Source organism: Falco peregrinus, chromosome 2 (assembly GCF_023634155.1).
Source record: "Falco peregrinus isolate bFalPer1 chromosome 2, bFalPer1.pri, whole genome shotgun sequence".
Taxonomy (NCBI): domain Eukaryota; kingdom Metazoa; phylum Chordata; class Aves; order Falconiformes; family Falconidae; genus Falco; species Falco peregrinus.
The window spans coordinates 109,557,839-109,570,569 of record NC_073722.1 but is presented as its reverse complement, the minus strand read 5'-3'; the positions used below and the strand labels follow the sequence as shown (position 1 = coordinate 109,570,569).

General features: G+C 46.0%; 2 protein-coding genes across 11 annotated transcripts in view; one reads left to right on the top strand and one right to left on the bottom strand.

The window, feature by feature from the left end:
* The window catches only part of TRIM37 (tripartite motif containing 37), a 30,923-nt gene extending 24,822 nt beyond the window's left edge, over window positions 1–6,101 (top strand). Inside the window, exons 20-26 of one of the 9 annotated variants that reach the window (XM_055796183.1) lie at window positions 200–328; window positions 1,299–1,485; window positions 2,180–2,298; window positions 2,716–2,805; window positions 3,996–4,109; window positions 4,899–4,983; window positions 5,552–6,101. In XM_055796183.1, coding sequence (XP_055652158.1) covers window positions 200–328; window positions 1,299–1,485; window positions 2,180–2,298; window positions 2,716–2,805; window positions 3,996–4,109; window positions 4,899–4,983; window positions 5,552–5,582 — 755 coding nt within the window. In that variant the 3' untranslated portion in view covers window positions 5,583–6,101. The other 8 variants (XM_055796186.1, XM_055796181.1, XM_055796185.1 and 5 more) reach the window with 8 other exon arrangements.
* A 2,271-nt stretch (window positions 6,102–8,372) lies between these two features.
* PPM1E (protein phosphatase, Mg2+/Mn2+ dependent 1E) overlaps window positions 8,373–12,731 on the bottom strand; it is a 68,342-nt gene continuing 63,983 nt past the window's right edge. For both annotated transcript variants that reach the window (XM_055796191.1, XM_027781320.2), the window contains exons 6-7: window positions 12,472–12,565; window positions 8,373–12,197 (exon numbers count right to left, since the gene is read on the bottom strand). In XM_055796191.1, the coding sequence (XP_055652166.1) occupies window positions 11,128–12,197; window positions 12,472–12,565 (1,164 nt within the window). In that variant the 3' untranslated portion in view covers window positions 8,373–11,127. The remainder of the gene's footprint in view (window positions 12,198–12,471; window positions 12,566–12,731) is intronic.

Genomic DNA, 12,731 nt, shown 5'->3' with positions numbered 1-12,731 from the left:
CATGCTGTCTTGGCTGCATCCATAGCCAGCGAAGGTTCCCTGTAGCCCACATCTTTGACGGGAAGGGTATGGGAGTTGTGTGTGGGATTGGGAGGTAATGAGCAATGAGACTAATACGGAGCTTAACTTCACTCAGAACAAGCATGAAGACTGCAGCAGTTTGACCGAACGTTTGTCACATCTTAAAATATTTTTGCAGCTTCAAGTAAGAAAAGTAACTCACCCAAACCTCTTCGCTCTGGAGCAGCAGGCAGTCTGTCTTTACGAAGAGCTATGGACCTTGGGGACAGCGGTCTGCGTTTAAAGGGAGACAGTCAGACTGCTGAAGGTAAACAGGGTCATCTTTACTTGTGTGGTGGGGCGCATCTTAGCATCTCTGGTACAAAAGCTTTTCAAGAAAGCTTTTACTTGGCACCTGAAGTTTCCCTGAAACTTGGCTGGAGCCTTTCTCAGATCTAGTTAATGTTATTGTTTCACGGCAGATTGGCTATGAAACAGTGCTGCACCATTGACTTATCAGAATGTAAATATGTATGTTACTTCCAGTCTCTATGAAGATGTTTCAGGAGCTAAATTTATAGTGAAAATCACAGATCTAAAAAAATGAACCCAGGCTTAAGTTGCGATTTGACTTAAAGGGAATTCATGAAAACTCCAGATACATGTGGTGAGAGAATGGTATGGTATTGCTGCTCCCAGGTTTTACAGTGCCCTTCCTTAAGTGGTCATGAAATGTAATACCTAACACAGGAATTGGTGGTTTGCCCCTCTCGAGTGTTCACAGAATGAATGGAGTGTCACAGTTGTTTTCTTATAATGCTTAATAGATGCAGAAGGCTTGGGTGAGAAATGGAAAATACCGTAAAGTTATTACTCAGTGTAACTGTAACCTTGTGCCTGCTGTCACCCTTGTCCGAGATGAGCAAGGCTGCCTTGCTGCAGCCAGGCGGCTTCGCTTCTGTAGCGGGGACAAATGGCAGTGAAGAGGGTGTCTGTGTTACCAGAAGGTGAGTAGAAGGTAACTACGTAAGATGGGGAAGAATTTGTCAGTACTTGCCGAGTCTCCCGTCAGAAATGGCAGCTGAAGCAGGAGCCCTGTGTGTTAGGGAGTGGCTATCAAATGGTGTGTGGTGCCATGGGTTGGCTTGAGAATGGGACGTTTTAAGAGTGAGGGTGAGGAAGATGCGCTTGTGCATGGGCTTGTTTGGAGCCAGACTGGTGATGTAAAGCAACTGGATGTTTAGTGTTTTGAAATAAGGCTCGATGTACTTTGAGTTTCTCTCTCTCTCTTTTCTCAGGTGGCATAGGGAGCTCAAAGCTGAGCAGTCGGCATCACTCTGCCAGGCCCCTGGCTAACAGCAGTGCTTCCGAGGCACTGCCGAAGCCAGAGGAAAGACCTTGTGAAACTTCAGATTCCGATGCGGGAGTTTCTGGCTTAAATGGCTTAGCTGCTGTAGAGAAGACCAGAAAAGTCAGTGCTCTAGGGTAAGGGTTTTATTCTTTTTATTTCTTGTTATCTCCTCCCCCCCCCCCCCCCCTTCCTTGATCTAGGGAAAAAAAATACTAATCTACTAAACCCAGGTACTTGTAGCATGGAAGAGAAATTACTTTGAAGTTTGCTTGGTTGCTGCCGTTCCCTCTGGATATCAATTTTTGGGTTTATAACTAGGTTATAAGTAATCTCATCTTTTTTTTTATTTTTTCTTTTATTTTGATCAGCCATGGATGTAGTCTTGGCACTTTGATTTGAAAGGCAAGCGCATCTGTTTTCCCACTATTCCTTGCAAAATATCTTCTAACTTAAATCTTACCAGTTTTGATTTCCTCATTTAAGACAGTATTTTTCACCGTGACTCTGCCTCTCAGCAATTTCATAATAACTCCCTGCTGGCTAACTGAGCAAAGTGCAATGGAGCACTCAGGTGTTGGGTTTTTTTCTCTAAATAACTAGAGTCACCATTTTTGGAAAATACTCATGGTAAACTTTTCCAACTTTGTTTTTTTCAAGACTTTAAGTGTTTCTCAATCAAAGCTGGGGGCTTAAGCGGGTATGCCAGAGACCTGAAACAATGCGTAAAACTAGATGTAACTAGATGTGGCACTAAAAGGATTTATTTCCATAGCTGGATTAAAGCTGAATTTCTAACATGGCTTTTTGTATTTCTCCTAAACTCTTAAGATCAAATTCAAAAGGATGTCGTACAGAAGGAGCACAGTCAGGTGGTCTGGAAAACAGCTCTGAAACGGGTGACGTGCAGGGTATGCTTTCAGAAGGTGCTTCTGCGGGGCCGGAGGAAGGTAAATGGGGTGTTGTAGAGGGCAAGTGCAGTGTGACAGCACTCCTGTCTGTGCTGATCCATTCCTGTAATGGGAGTAGCTTGAAGGGGAAAGCAAAAGAGGGAGAAAAAGAACCCTAGTCAAACTCCAAAACCTGGTTTCATGGCTGTTGAACTTTGCTGTCACATCTGGTAGCTGTTGTATAAATCTCAGTGTGGAGAGGACCTCTCTGTGGCACTGCTGTCTGTGGAGAAATAGTGGTGTCATGGAGCAGCAGGAAGGTGAAGACTGGGCAGATAACGTTACTCGGTGCCATCTATTTCTCCGGGCTACTGGTTGCTTCTTGTACCTCTTGACATGTCTCAGGGTCTTTGCTTTGGTGTTCAGTGGGAAAGGATTTCTTGTCTTATTAAAATAGTAGTGACCTTGGCTTTTAAGTCTTCTGCCTTCAGGGACAAGCCACATTGATAACTACCTCCACATCTGCACTAGAATCTCTCCAACACTTCATTCCTGTTGGGTATTTTGGTACGTAAGCCGGTTTCCTTAGAGACTTGGAGGAAACTTTTCCCCCTCCTTTCCTGCATCCTTTCCGTGCTGGAAAAAAATGTTATTGCTTTTTTTTTTTTTTTTTTTTTTGAAAGTCCACGTAGAAGAGTTTTTTCTTATCTTGGTAAAACTCTCCTGCCTTCCACCCCTGCACTAATTTGAATTTCAATGACTGAATTGTAGCGCAAAGCCTATATTAAGGTGCCAGCATCCATCTCTATCTGCAGTGTGCAATATTGTGTAGGAGTTGGCATTTACAGAAGGTCTCTCAGTGACAAAACTGAATTTGTGCTCTTAGTCACTGCAGCGTGATTGTGATGCGCTCCCGCAGTTCTCCTATTACAGCAGAGAGCCCAATAGGAAAACGTTTTAAGAACTGAAACACTTCATTGTTAAAAACCCCAGGAAACAAATACTAGTGTGTTAGGGTTTTTTTTTTTCCCCTTTCAGAGGAGAAACTGCAGTAGAGCTGGCACCTGCTTTACTTTTCTTAGTAATATCAGCTCTTAGGAAGGAAAGGAACTGAGCAAACACCTTTTGTCACCTACAGAGCTATGCACCTACAAAAAGGGAGAGTGTTGGCTGCCTTGAGTGCACACTCAAGGTCTGGCAAAACAGAAGTCATCTCGATTACCAGCAACTGTGGTTCATTTTTGTAGGAAGAGCGTGGGGTTTGCATGTGTGGCTTGGACAGAGTGTTGCTCTTTGAAGGGTCTGTAGGTGCCTCTGCTCCACGGGTTACTCTGCCTCTTAATTGTTAAAAAAGACAACTTTTATTTCCTGCCCTCATCACAGAGGCAGACAGCGCAGCTGGCGCCTGGCAGGGCGCAGCTCAGACAAGAAGGAGCTGTGGACACCCGAGTGCGCTCAGCTGGTGGCATGCCGGAACTGCTCCTCAGCTGAGCTGCACAGCAAAACCAGGCTGTTTGCAGAGCTGGTACCTGCTGCTCCGTCCAGTTTCTTGGTGCTTTGGGAAAGACCCTGAGCTCTGAACATGCTCCTGCCGGCTCTCAGTACTTGCTATTGGTACTGTTACATGTGGAAAAGTTGAATGCTTAAGCTACATAGGTGTTACTGCCATGTTTTTGGCCTTGTGGGTCGTTTTGGGTTGCTTCTTGGTTTTTTTGCAGCTGGGGTATGTCAGAAGCGTGTCCTTAATCTCCTACCAGGCATGAGCAGTGACAGTGACATTGAATGTGACACAGAGAATGAAGAGCAGGAGGATGCCACCTCTGCCTCGGAGGGGTTTAACCACGCCTTCTCTGCCCAGTCCTCGGGCGAAGGTAGAATTGATGGTGAGAGCCCCCTCCCTGCACACCCCCGCGAGCCTGCCTCGGAGCCCCGCTAGTACAGAGCGCTGCAAATGCAGAGGTCACGGGGGTGCTCAGAGGTATTAAAGCTCAAGCAAGTGCCAGTAAGATTTGGAACTCTTCTTTTGGGATCCCAATTACAAATGGATCGAGACAGGAGGGGGAAACTCTTTCTAGCCTTGAGAAGTCAGTTCAGGTGAATCGCCCAGGGAGGTGCTGGCAAACCCGTAGCTCTAGTCCTGCACTGGAGCTCCCCCCATCCCAGGGTGGGCACTGTAAGTAGGCTCCTTTCAGGGAGGTAACCGGTGCCTTAGACACGGATTTGCGTCTTAATTGGCAGGAATATGCTTTGAGCACTTCCATGGAGTTTCAGAAACTCCTATTTGTTTGAAAAGCTTTAACCTTCTGATCACATTAAAAGCTGTAAGGTGATCGCTGCCACTGCGTGAGGCTGACTTCTGGCCTGAATTAGCCTCCCACACCGCATTAGCGGCATGGCCTGACAACTGGTCTCAGTAATTGGAGTTTGCTGCTTTGCTATATGTCTGCAGCAGGTGCTGAAACCTCACAACTCATCCCAACATTGCTCATCTTGTGCTTGACTTAAAGGGGTCTTATATTTAAGACCCTGTGGCAGCCTTAGCAGCATCGAGCACATGGCGTACGGGTGGGTTGGGGCTGAGGTGCAGCCCAGCGGGCCTCGCAGGTGACATGATTGCTGCCTGGTAAAGGTGACTGGCTCCTCGTGTGGTTTGTTTGCAGCCTCGGAGCGGTGCTCTGCATTCCCGGAGGGTGATCAAGGCAGCGCTGACGATCTCAGCTTTGTGGCTGGAGAAGACGGCACCAGGTAACAGTAACCATTTGCCTTGGCCTGTGAGGGGGCTGTGGCCTCGGGGCCACACCTTCCCCTGCTGCTCCTCCCGCTGCAGAGGTCAGGGGCACTGTGTGGCTTACTGGGAGTAGGGGCGAGTGTTTGCACATCTGATGTGCTGCCATCTGCCCCCAGGAGACCGACAGGGGACAGGTGACCCCTGCTCTGCTTCGGGGGGCTCCCCAGGACCACGCAGCTACCTGCGTTTTTAAGGCGGCCTTTAGAAAGGGCATGGTGCTGAGGGCAGACTGGCTGCGCTCTGCTTGCTTACAGAATCATCAGTAGGAAACTGGGGTTGGATTTAATTACCTGGCATAAAATTTTGACTTAAGATGAGGTTTGCTTGAAGCCTTAAAGCTGTCGTGCTCAGAGGGTGGTCAGTGAAAGCTGGCTTTTCTTGGAGCAGATAGAGAATGGGCCTGAAGACCTGCTGGCTTGTGTCCCTGGGAAAAGCTGCGTTTACCCTCTGGAGCTTAGTCTGAGGCTGTTGTTTCTGGCTGTGTGCGCGCTCCATGCCGTCAGTGACCCTTGTGTGGTTCTACAGTTGTCTTAAACCTGTGAGTGGGGCAAAGTGACCTCTGAAGGCCCTTACACTAAAGGTTGCGTTCCCACTGGCTCTGCCGGCTTCACATGCTCTGAAGAAACTGCCTGAGAGGTGCTGGAGCCCTGTTTCAGAATGTGTCCCCTGTTCTGGTGGTGGAATAACCACAGGTGCGTCAATGTCCTCATTTTACTTGGTGTGAGCCGGTTGTGTCAGACTGCCGAATCCTGTGGATGTGGCCGGGAGGGTGTTGGGGTAGAACCACTGGCACGGCAGTTGTTTTCCCCAGCCCATGACGTGGACCAACTACCCCCATTGCCAAACTCTTTGCCACTGTGCATTGCATTTTGAGCTGCTAAACTCCTTGTGAAGCTCTGCTGAGAGCCGAGTACCTGGTTAGTGACAAAGCATGAGTAGCTGTAACCGCTGGCTGTCCTCGTCTTGGCTGGCCCTACCACCCTTGTTTCTGTGTGACTGTCCCAGTGTAAGTGCTGTACAACTCCTAGTTTAAAACTGTTTGCACTTTGTTAATAAAATTAATGTTGAAATCTGATGTGAAGTTTTAGATGTTTGTGTGTAACTAAGTAAAATGGTAGGAACTGCTGGTGGGCTCAGCTTCCTGCTTCGAACTGAGCTGCTGTAATGCCCGAGTGCTTAGAGAGGAATTTTCTCCTGCCCTACATCTGTCATTTTTTCCTGAATTATTCCATGAAAAGCATTTAAATCCATCTGGCATTTTTTAAAGCTGTGTCAGTAGAAGCCAGACCACATCCTTAAACCTTCCCTATTCAAACAGGCAGCGAAGAGAATCGGCGCTTTCTAATCAAACTTGGTTTTGTTTTTGGGGCTGGCGGTGTAACGGCTGCACTGCCGGTGACAAGCCAGACACCACAGCAGTGCGGTGCGAGTGTTTACTCTTGTACAGGGCTGCATGGTGGTTATTATACACAGCTCAATTAGCAGTAATCATGGAGCTCTGCCTCTTCAGCACTCACAGATGCTCTGCTCTTATTAAGAGGCCCAAGCTGAAGGGGATTGGTTTTGATGAGCTACACAATCTGTTCTGGAGTTGGTGTCCAACCTTCATGGGGCGAGGAAGGAGCCGGCACCATCCTGCTTTGCTCACCTCACTGAGAGCTAGGGGCTGCGCAACTGGGTTTTAAACCAGAGGTGGGGAAAAGAGGCTGGGAAAGCTTATTTATCTGTGGAATTAACTTACACTGTGCTGTAAGAGCCCCTTCCCACTGGGGCTGCCGTGGGCCCTGGGTAACCGTACAGGGCCTGTATCGGCCAGTGCTAGATGGCGTCATCTGCTGCCGTATATCACGTGCAGGAGTCTGCTTTCACCCCCGTAAAGACATTTAAGTCTGATGGTGGTTGCTCTCTTGTTGGCTCTTAAATAAACAGACTATCTGAAGTGTGGTTTAAATTACCGTTTTATTAAGATATTGGTAAAACTTCAACAGTTTTTCCTGTATAAACAGCTTTCATAAATAAAAGATGGATGACTAATACATGGTTATAACTAAACTCATATGTGAACTGTAGAACAAGATTGCCAAGGGAAAGTCCCAGTGCTGTGAAATGGTTAGCTTTAATTTATTCACTTCATAAAGAACATGTTAGTTTCATGAACAAGATAATACAGAAAGGTTGACAGGAGCACCCAGTGCAGCAGCTGACAACACACCTGGCTATCTACGCAAGTACTCGTGCAGGAGTAGAAGTGCTCAGGGTGGTCTCAACCAGCTCCCCCTGTTCTTGTTCCAAGATGTCTTCTAGCATAAAGGAGGGAAAAAAACCCAACAGAACGCAGTTGTGACATACAACAGTTGTACTAGACCCTATCGGTGGGGTTTGGTTTTTTTTCTTTAGCTTTAATGCTGGCAAGTATAGTGCGATCACCTGCTTAGCGAGGGCTGGAAAAGGGGATGAACACTAAAGTCGAGAGGTTGTGTCAATGCTTTGTTATTACTTATTGCACATGATACAAGGGTAGAAAGTTTTGTTCCTGTTGCAGAGAGGATATGAATTAAAGAAAGATTGCCCTAAATTACAGGCATGAACAAAGCTGCAGTATCCCCTTCGATGGCTTTGTTTACGTGACAAGTTCCAAGTGAATAAATTGTGCTAAAACAGCCCCTAATTTAGACCAATCTTTCTCATTAATTTTTTTTCCCGCAGAACATTGCCAGGGTCAGGAGGATTTAGTGGACCTGAACTACAGCAGCCATATCTATAAACACAGAACTCGTTATGCCTCAGCTTATCTGCCCATAGGACAACGCGTTTCTCACTGACACACAGTGTTCCAAAAACAGAGCGGAGTTTCTATGATGATGTACCACTATAAATGTGGCGTAAGTTAAAGTCGGCTTTGACATTGTCCTTCGGTGTTACAACGCAATCGAACTCAAATACTGAATGGTTTGAACTTGCAAGGACAATTGATGGCACTTCTAGGTAAAGAAAAGTTATATACATGCGTTTCCACCCACCTTTAGTGCAAATCAAAACTGTTAACAGCTCCCTGGTCTGGTGCTATACTGCTCTCTGCAACGCAGACATTCCTCAGAGTTGCACATTTACAAAGTGTACACAGGAAACTACCAGAGTGGGGATCGAGTGAATCCCGCTAGTACTCACAGTGAAGAGCTTACGAGTGAGTTTTGAGCAGCTTCAGACAAACAGCCTGGAGGCCATTTCTCAAAACTAACACAATTTAATAAAAAAAAAAAAAGAAAGAAAAGAAAAAAAAATGTTTTCACTACCTACCTCCTAGTTCTGCAAACACGGTTAACTCGTAAACTGAAACTGATGCGGGTTGTGTTAACGCGGAAAAGGGATACTTCAGCTCTTTATTGGAAAGATTTGTTATACAAATTTCACCACCACTAAGATACACGATAAAAATACAAAACACAGGTCACAGACTGAATCTCAGTATCAACAGTTAATAAATACAATTAGATACTTTTATATTAGCCTAATATTTTTACATTGTCACCAGATGGACGATCAAAGTACGAGATACAGAACACTTAGATACCATTAGAGAGGGATTATTGCTTACGTTAGCAAGCAGCAAATAAGGGCACAGGATTCCAAACTGAAGAGAACTACTTCCTATCACCAGTGGCGTTAAGAGAAAACACTGCATTTCACAAAGCACTGCTTTTTTGTCTAGTGTGTAGAATCAAGAGCAGCATATATCAGACCAATAACCACTACTTTTAATATTATAGAACTTTAAAGGACTTACCTTACAAATGGTTCCTATCTACTCTATAAATATGCATTTAGTGAAGAAATGAACACTTGCTATCTATACAATGTTTTTACCTGACCACACTGGAACTACGATGGTAGATTTGATTTTTTTCTTTTTTCTCCTAGCGAGATAAATGGTATGAGTCGCAGAATTATCATTTATGAATCCACACCTAAAAAGCTAGATCCTTCCCAAAAACAGCACACGTGCAGTCCAGCGCTCTTCCACTGCTCCTGCAGGCTGGGAAGAAGTTTTCTCATCCGTAGCAGCTTTTCACCCTACTTTATTCCCACAAAGAATTGCACTTACACCACCTTTCTCTCCGAAGCGCGACAGTCAGCTATAAGATGGACTTTCAATGCATCATTATTACTGCAAAGAATTTAAAACAAAGGCAGCGCAGAGATGCCCCAGAGTTGCATATTTTACCATTTCATGGTTTCTCAAATTTCCTCGGTAAATCCGACTTGGAACGTATGCTGCAGCTAAAGAGAACGTTGACAACAGCTAAGGCTTAATAAGATGACAGATAAGAGCCAATGATCCCGTAAGATTAAACAAAAAGTCTGAAAAAGATCAAAGGAATCTAAAGCCACACTCCAACTCCTGGTTACTCACAAAGCCTTTTGCTGTTCGTCAGATTGCTTTTAAAATAGTGCATCAAAGGTAGAAGCAGCGGAAATTGGCAGTATTCAGACCTTGCCATCTCGTCGTGTTGAATAATCTCCTGACTACTTAGTATTAAAATACTTCGCAAATTCTAGCTAAATACTAATACTGTTATTGTTACTGCTAAAATGGTATGAATTGTATGATAAACGCCTATGAGGACTTTATTCATACTCTTCCAAATGTCTTACTGTAACAAAGAATAGTAACGGGCTGTGTATTTAGTGGAGCCGATGGGAATCATCTGCTTACTTATGTCCCAGTTAACCCTTCCCCGAGAGCAGGGGAAAGCTGGTGGGTACCTTGGTTCCCCAGTCTGATCAGTAACGCTCTGCTTATGGAAAGAAGGGCAAAGGGCACCTGACATTCCTCACCCTCCTTCCTGAACCCCGGGTTAACCGAAGCAGAGCTCTGGCTGGTCAGGGAGTTTTACCCTCTCCACTAAACCCCAAGCGCAGCCCCTGCTCATCTGCGTCCACAGCTTTTCCGTCTGCTTTGGATCGCTCCGGCAGCCTGGCAGCCCTTCCTACACCTGCTGGAATACACCACGTTGCAGCAGGAGCGCTACCTGGAGGCACAGCATCCTGCCATACTCCGTGCTGCAGCTTGATATTAAATTATGCCTTTGCTATCTAGAAATCATTACGGAAACCAAACAGCTCATCAAATTGCTCATTATCTCTCGCAAGCAGTTCTCTGGTTTGACTGGTTGAGTGACAGTAGTGTCGTACGGAACATCTCCACGGATTGGTTTCTTTTAAGACCTGAGATGAAGTTAGGGTGGAAAGAGGTTGGCTCAAAGCATTAAGCACAATCATGTTCAATCAAAACTAATTGAGAACGGTTTCCTAAACTGACAAAGAGAAAAATGCCACTAAAAGCACCAGAAAGATACGAAATTCCCTACACTGCACTTCTAGCCATAGGAAAGAATTTTTTTAAAAACTACAAAAACCATTTTTCTTCATATTCCACATTTTATGTTACATGAAAAAAAACCCAGGTAAATAATAAGTCTGTACCTCAACTAGAGTCTGAGAACAGAGTAGCAGGAGCTCAGTTTGTCCATTCCCAAGTTACCTGGTAAAACCCTGTATGGCTTTTAGTCGTCTACCTGCAAAAGTGGATGTCATTTTCTAATTCGCCTCAATGCTCGCCTGAAATAAACAGAAAGCAGAACACAAAAAACCCACAACCCACACCTTGACTTCTATGGAAACTTCCCCCCCCCAAAAAAAAAAAAAAATTGGCAGTTCTAAACCAGGATCCTTCTTTACATATTGCTCCACAGACGTATCTCAGGCAGGTTCAATCTCTGTGTTTTTAAAGACACTTCCCTAACTGTGTCCTTCCAGGTGAACCGGCTGTTTGGCTTTCACTGGTGAATGTGGCTCGATACTGGTGTGTGCGGGTGGTCGGGTGGCTGTGGCATTGCTCTGGGTGGCACCACCAGCAAACTTCATTGAGATTGAAATGACTACATTGGTTAATTCCTAGATCTATTTACACATGGTTTGAGCTTTGCAGGGGACTGGAGTACAGTTCTGAAATGCCCGCCTTGTTTCGCCTTCTGATGATGCCAGTTTTATTTTGGGAATGTCTACTTTGGGAGTCGGACAGGGGAACACGAGGGGGATGGTTACATGTTACAGCATTGATGAAGGTATGAAGCTGCTATACAATTACTTTGTCTTCGCATCAAAAACATGCTCTCACTGTAAGCGTTATGACTAGCCAGCCTCCACCACGGGGAGTGTCTTACCGACAACCTCGTGCTACGGCAGCCCCGGACGGGTAAGGACAGACTCGATCCTTCTATATGGGAAGGCTCACGAGCCAAGAGCGGCGTGTGAAACTTTGGTTTGAGCCTGGCTCCTCGTCGTCTCTTCCCATTACAGAGCCGGAAGGGAAAGAACACAGCTCGTTTTCCCAAGGATTTGAACAGTTCATCTTCCAGCCCAAAGAAGATGGGGGATAAACCCTTCACCCTGTAGATGCTCTGCCCAGCAGCACCCAAACTAAGAGGAGCGTTGTACTCGCTGGGATCACTCTGTCCACAGATCGGTGACGTGCTGCGCTCCGGTGATTCGTTCTTCACTGCTAAGCCGTGGATCAAATTCGCGCTCTTTGGTATGCCAGGACTAAACACTTGGATTGGTGGCAGACATTTGGCACTCTGAGTTGTACTAGTTTCTGTTTTTGTCAGGTCTAAATAGCCTGGATCATCAAACGGGTTAATGCTGGACCCTATGCTCAAGCTAGTTCTGTCGGTGAAGGAATCCACGCGTCCCTCATACCCTAGGTCTGCAGGTGCTGAGCACTGGTGCTGGGGCCATGGTCGTTTGCAGTCTCCATGGTTTTCCTTATCTTCCCCACTGTCTTCTTGCCCACCTTGAAAAGAGTTCTCTGTCCAGTCTGACTCCTCGCTAACATTAACTGCTGCGTTCATGTCCCTGAGAAATACCACAATGACAGTAATGTTGTCGCTGGAACCGGCATCCCGAGCAGACGCCACTAATTTATGTGCTACCATGCTGCTGTCGCCGTTGTTCTCCTTTAGATGGTCAGCCACCACTTTGACTGCCTCATCGGGATTGACTGTGTCATAGAAGCCGTCGCAGGCTAAAATGAGGTAGTCTTCAGAGCCATCTAGTACAGTGGAGGCAGAGTCTGCATCCCCACAGATATATGGCTTGTGCTCAGCATCCCCTGTGGGAAAACGACAGAGATATGCAAGACCGTGGGTTTGCAGCCACGGCATCTGGAAACCTTTTTATTAACACAGCGTGGAGCCAGTGACTCTTACCCCAAGTTAAAGCAATTATTTGGAAATTATTCCCTCAAACTGCAGAGGAAAAAACCAGAGGTTATCACTCTCAGGTCTATCTTCAGCTGCATTTCAAATTTTGATCACTAGAAAATTGAAAGCTTTTAATTAAAAAGAAAAGCAATTCTCAAAAAAGGAATTAAAGTCCCCTCTTACCAATCGCTCTGGAGACTGACAAGCTCCCGTTCACCCTCCAGGCTCCAAACCAGACCACGCAGCCGCCGAGCGCCTCAATGCGCTTCTTCTCATCCTAAACAGCAAGGCAACAGAGTTGTTTGGACAGAGCGTTCAGCGCTGCCGCCGCATGCCCAGCACTTAGTAAACATTGGGGGTTTGCACAGACACAGCGCGGTGGAGGCCACAAGCCCAACAGATGAGAACAAAGGATTTGCACACAAATCCCTACCAACTTCCAA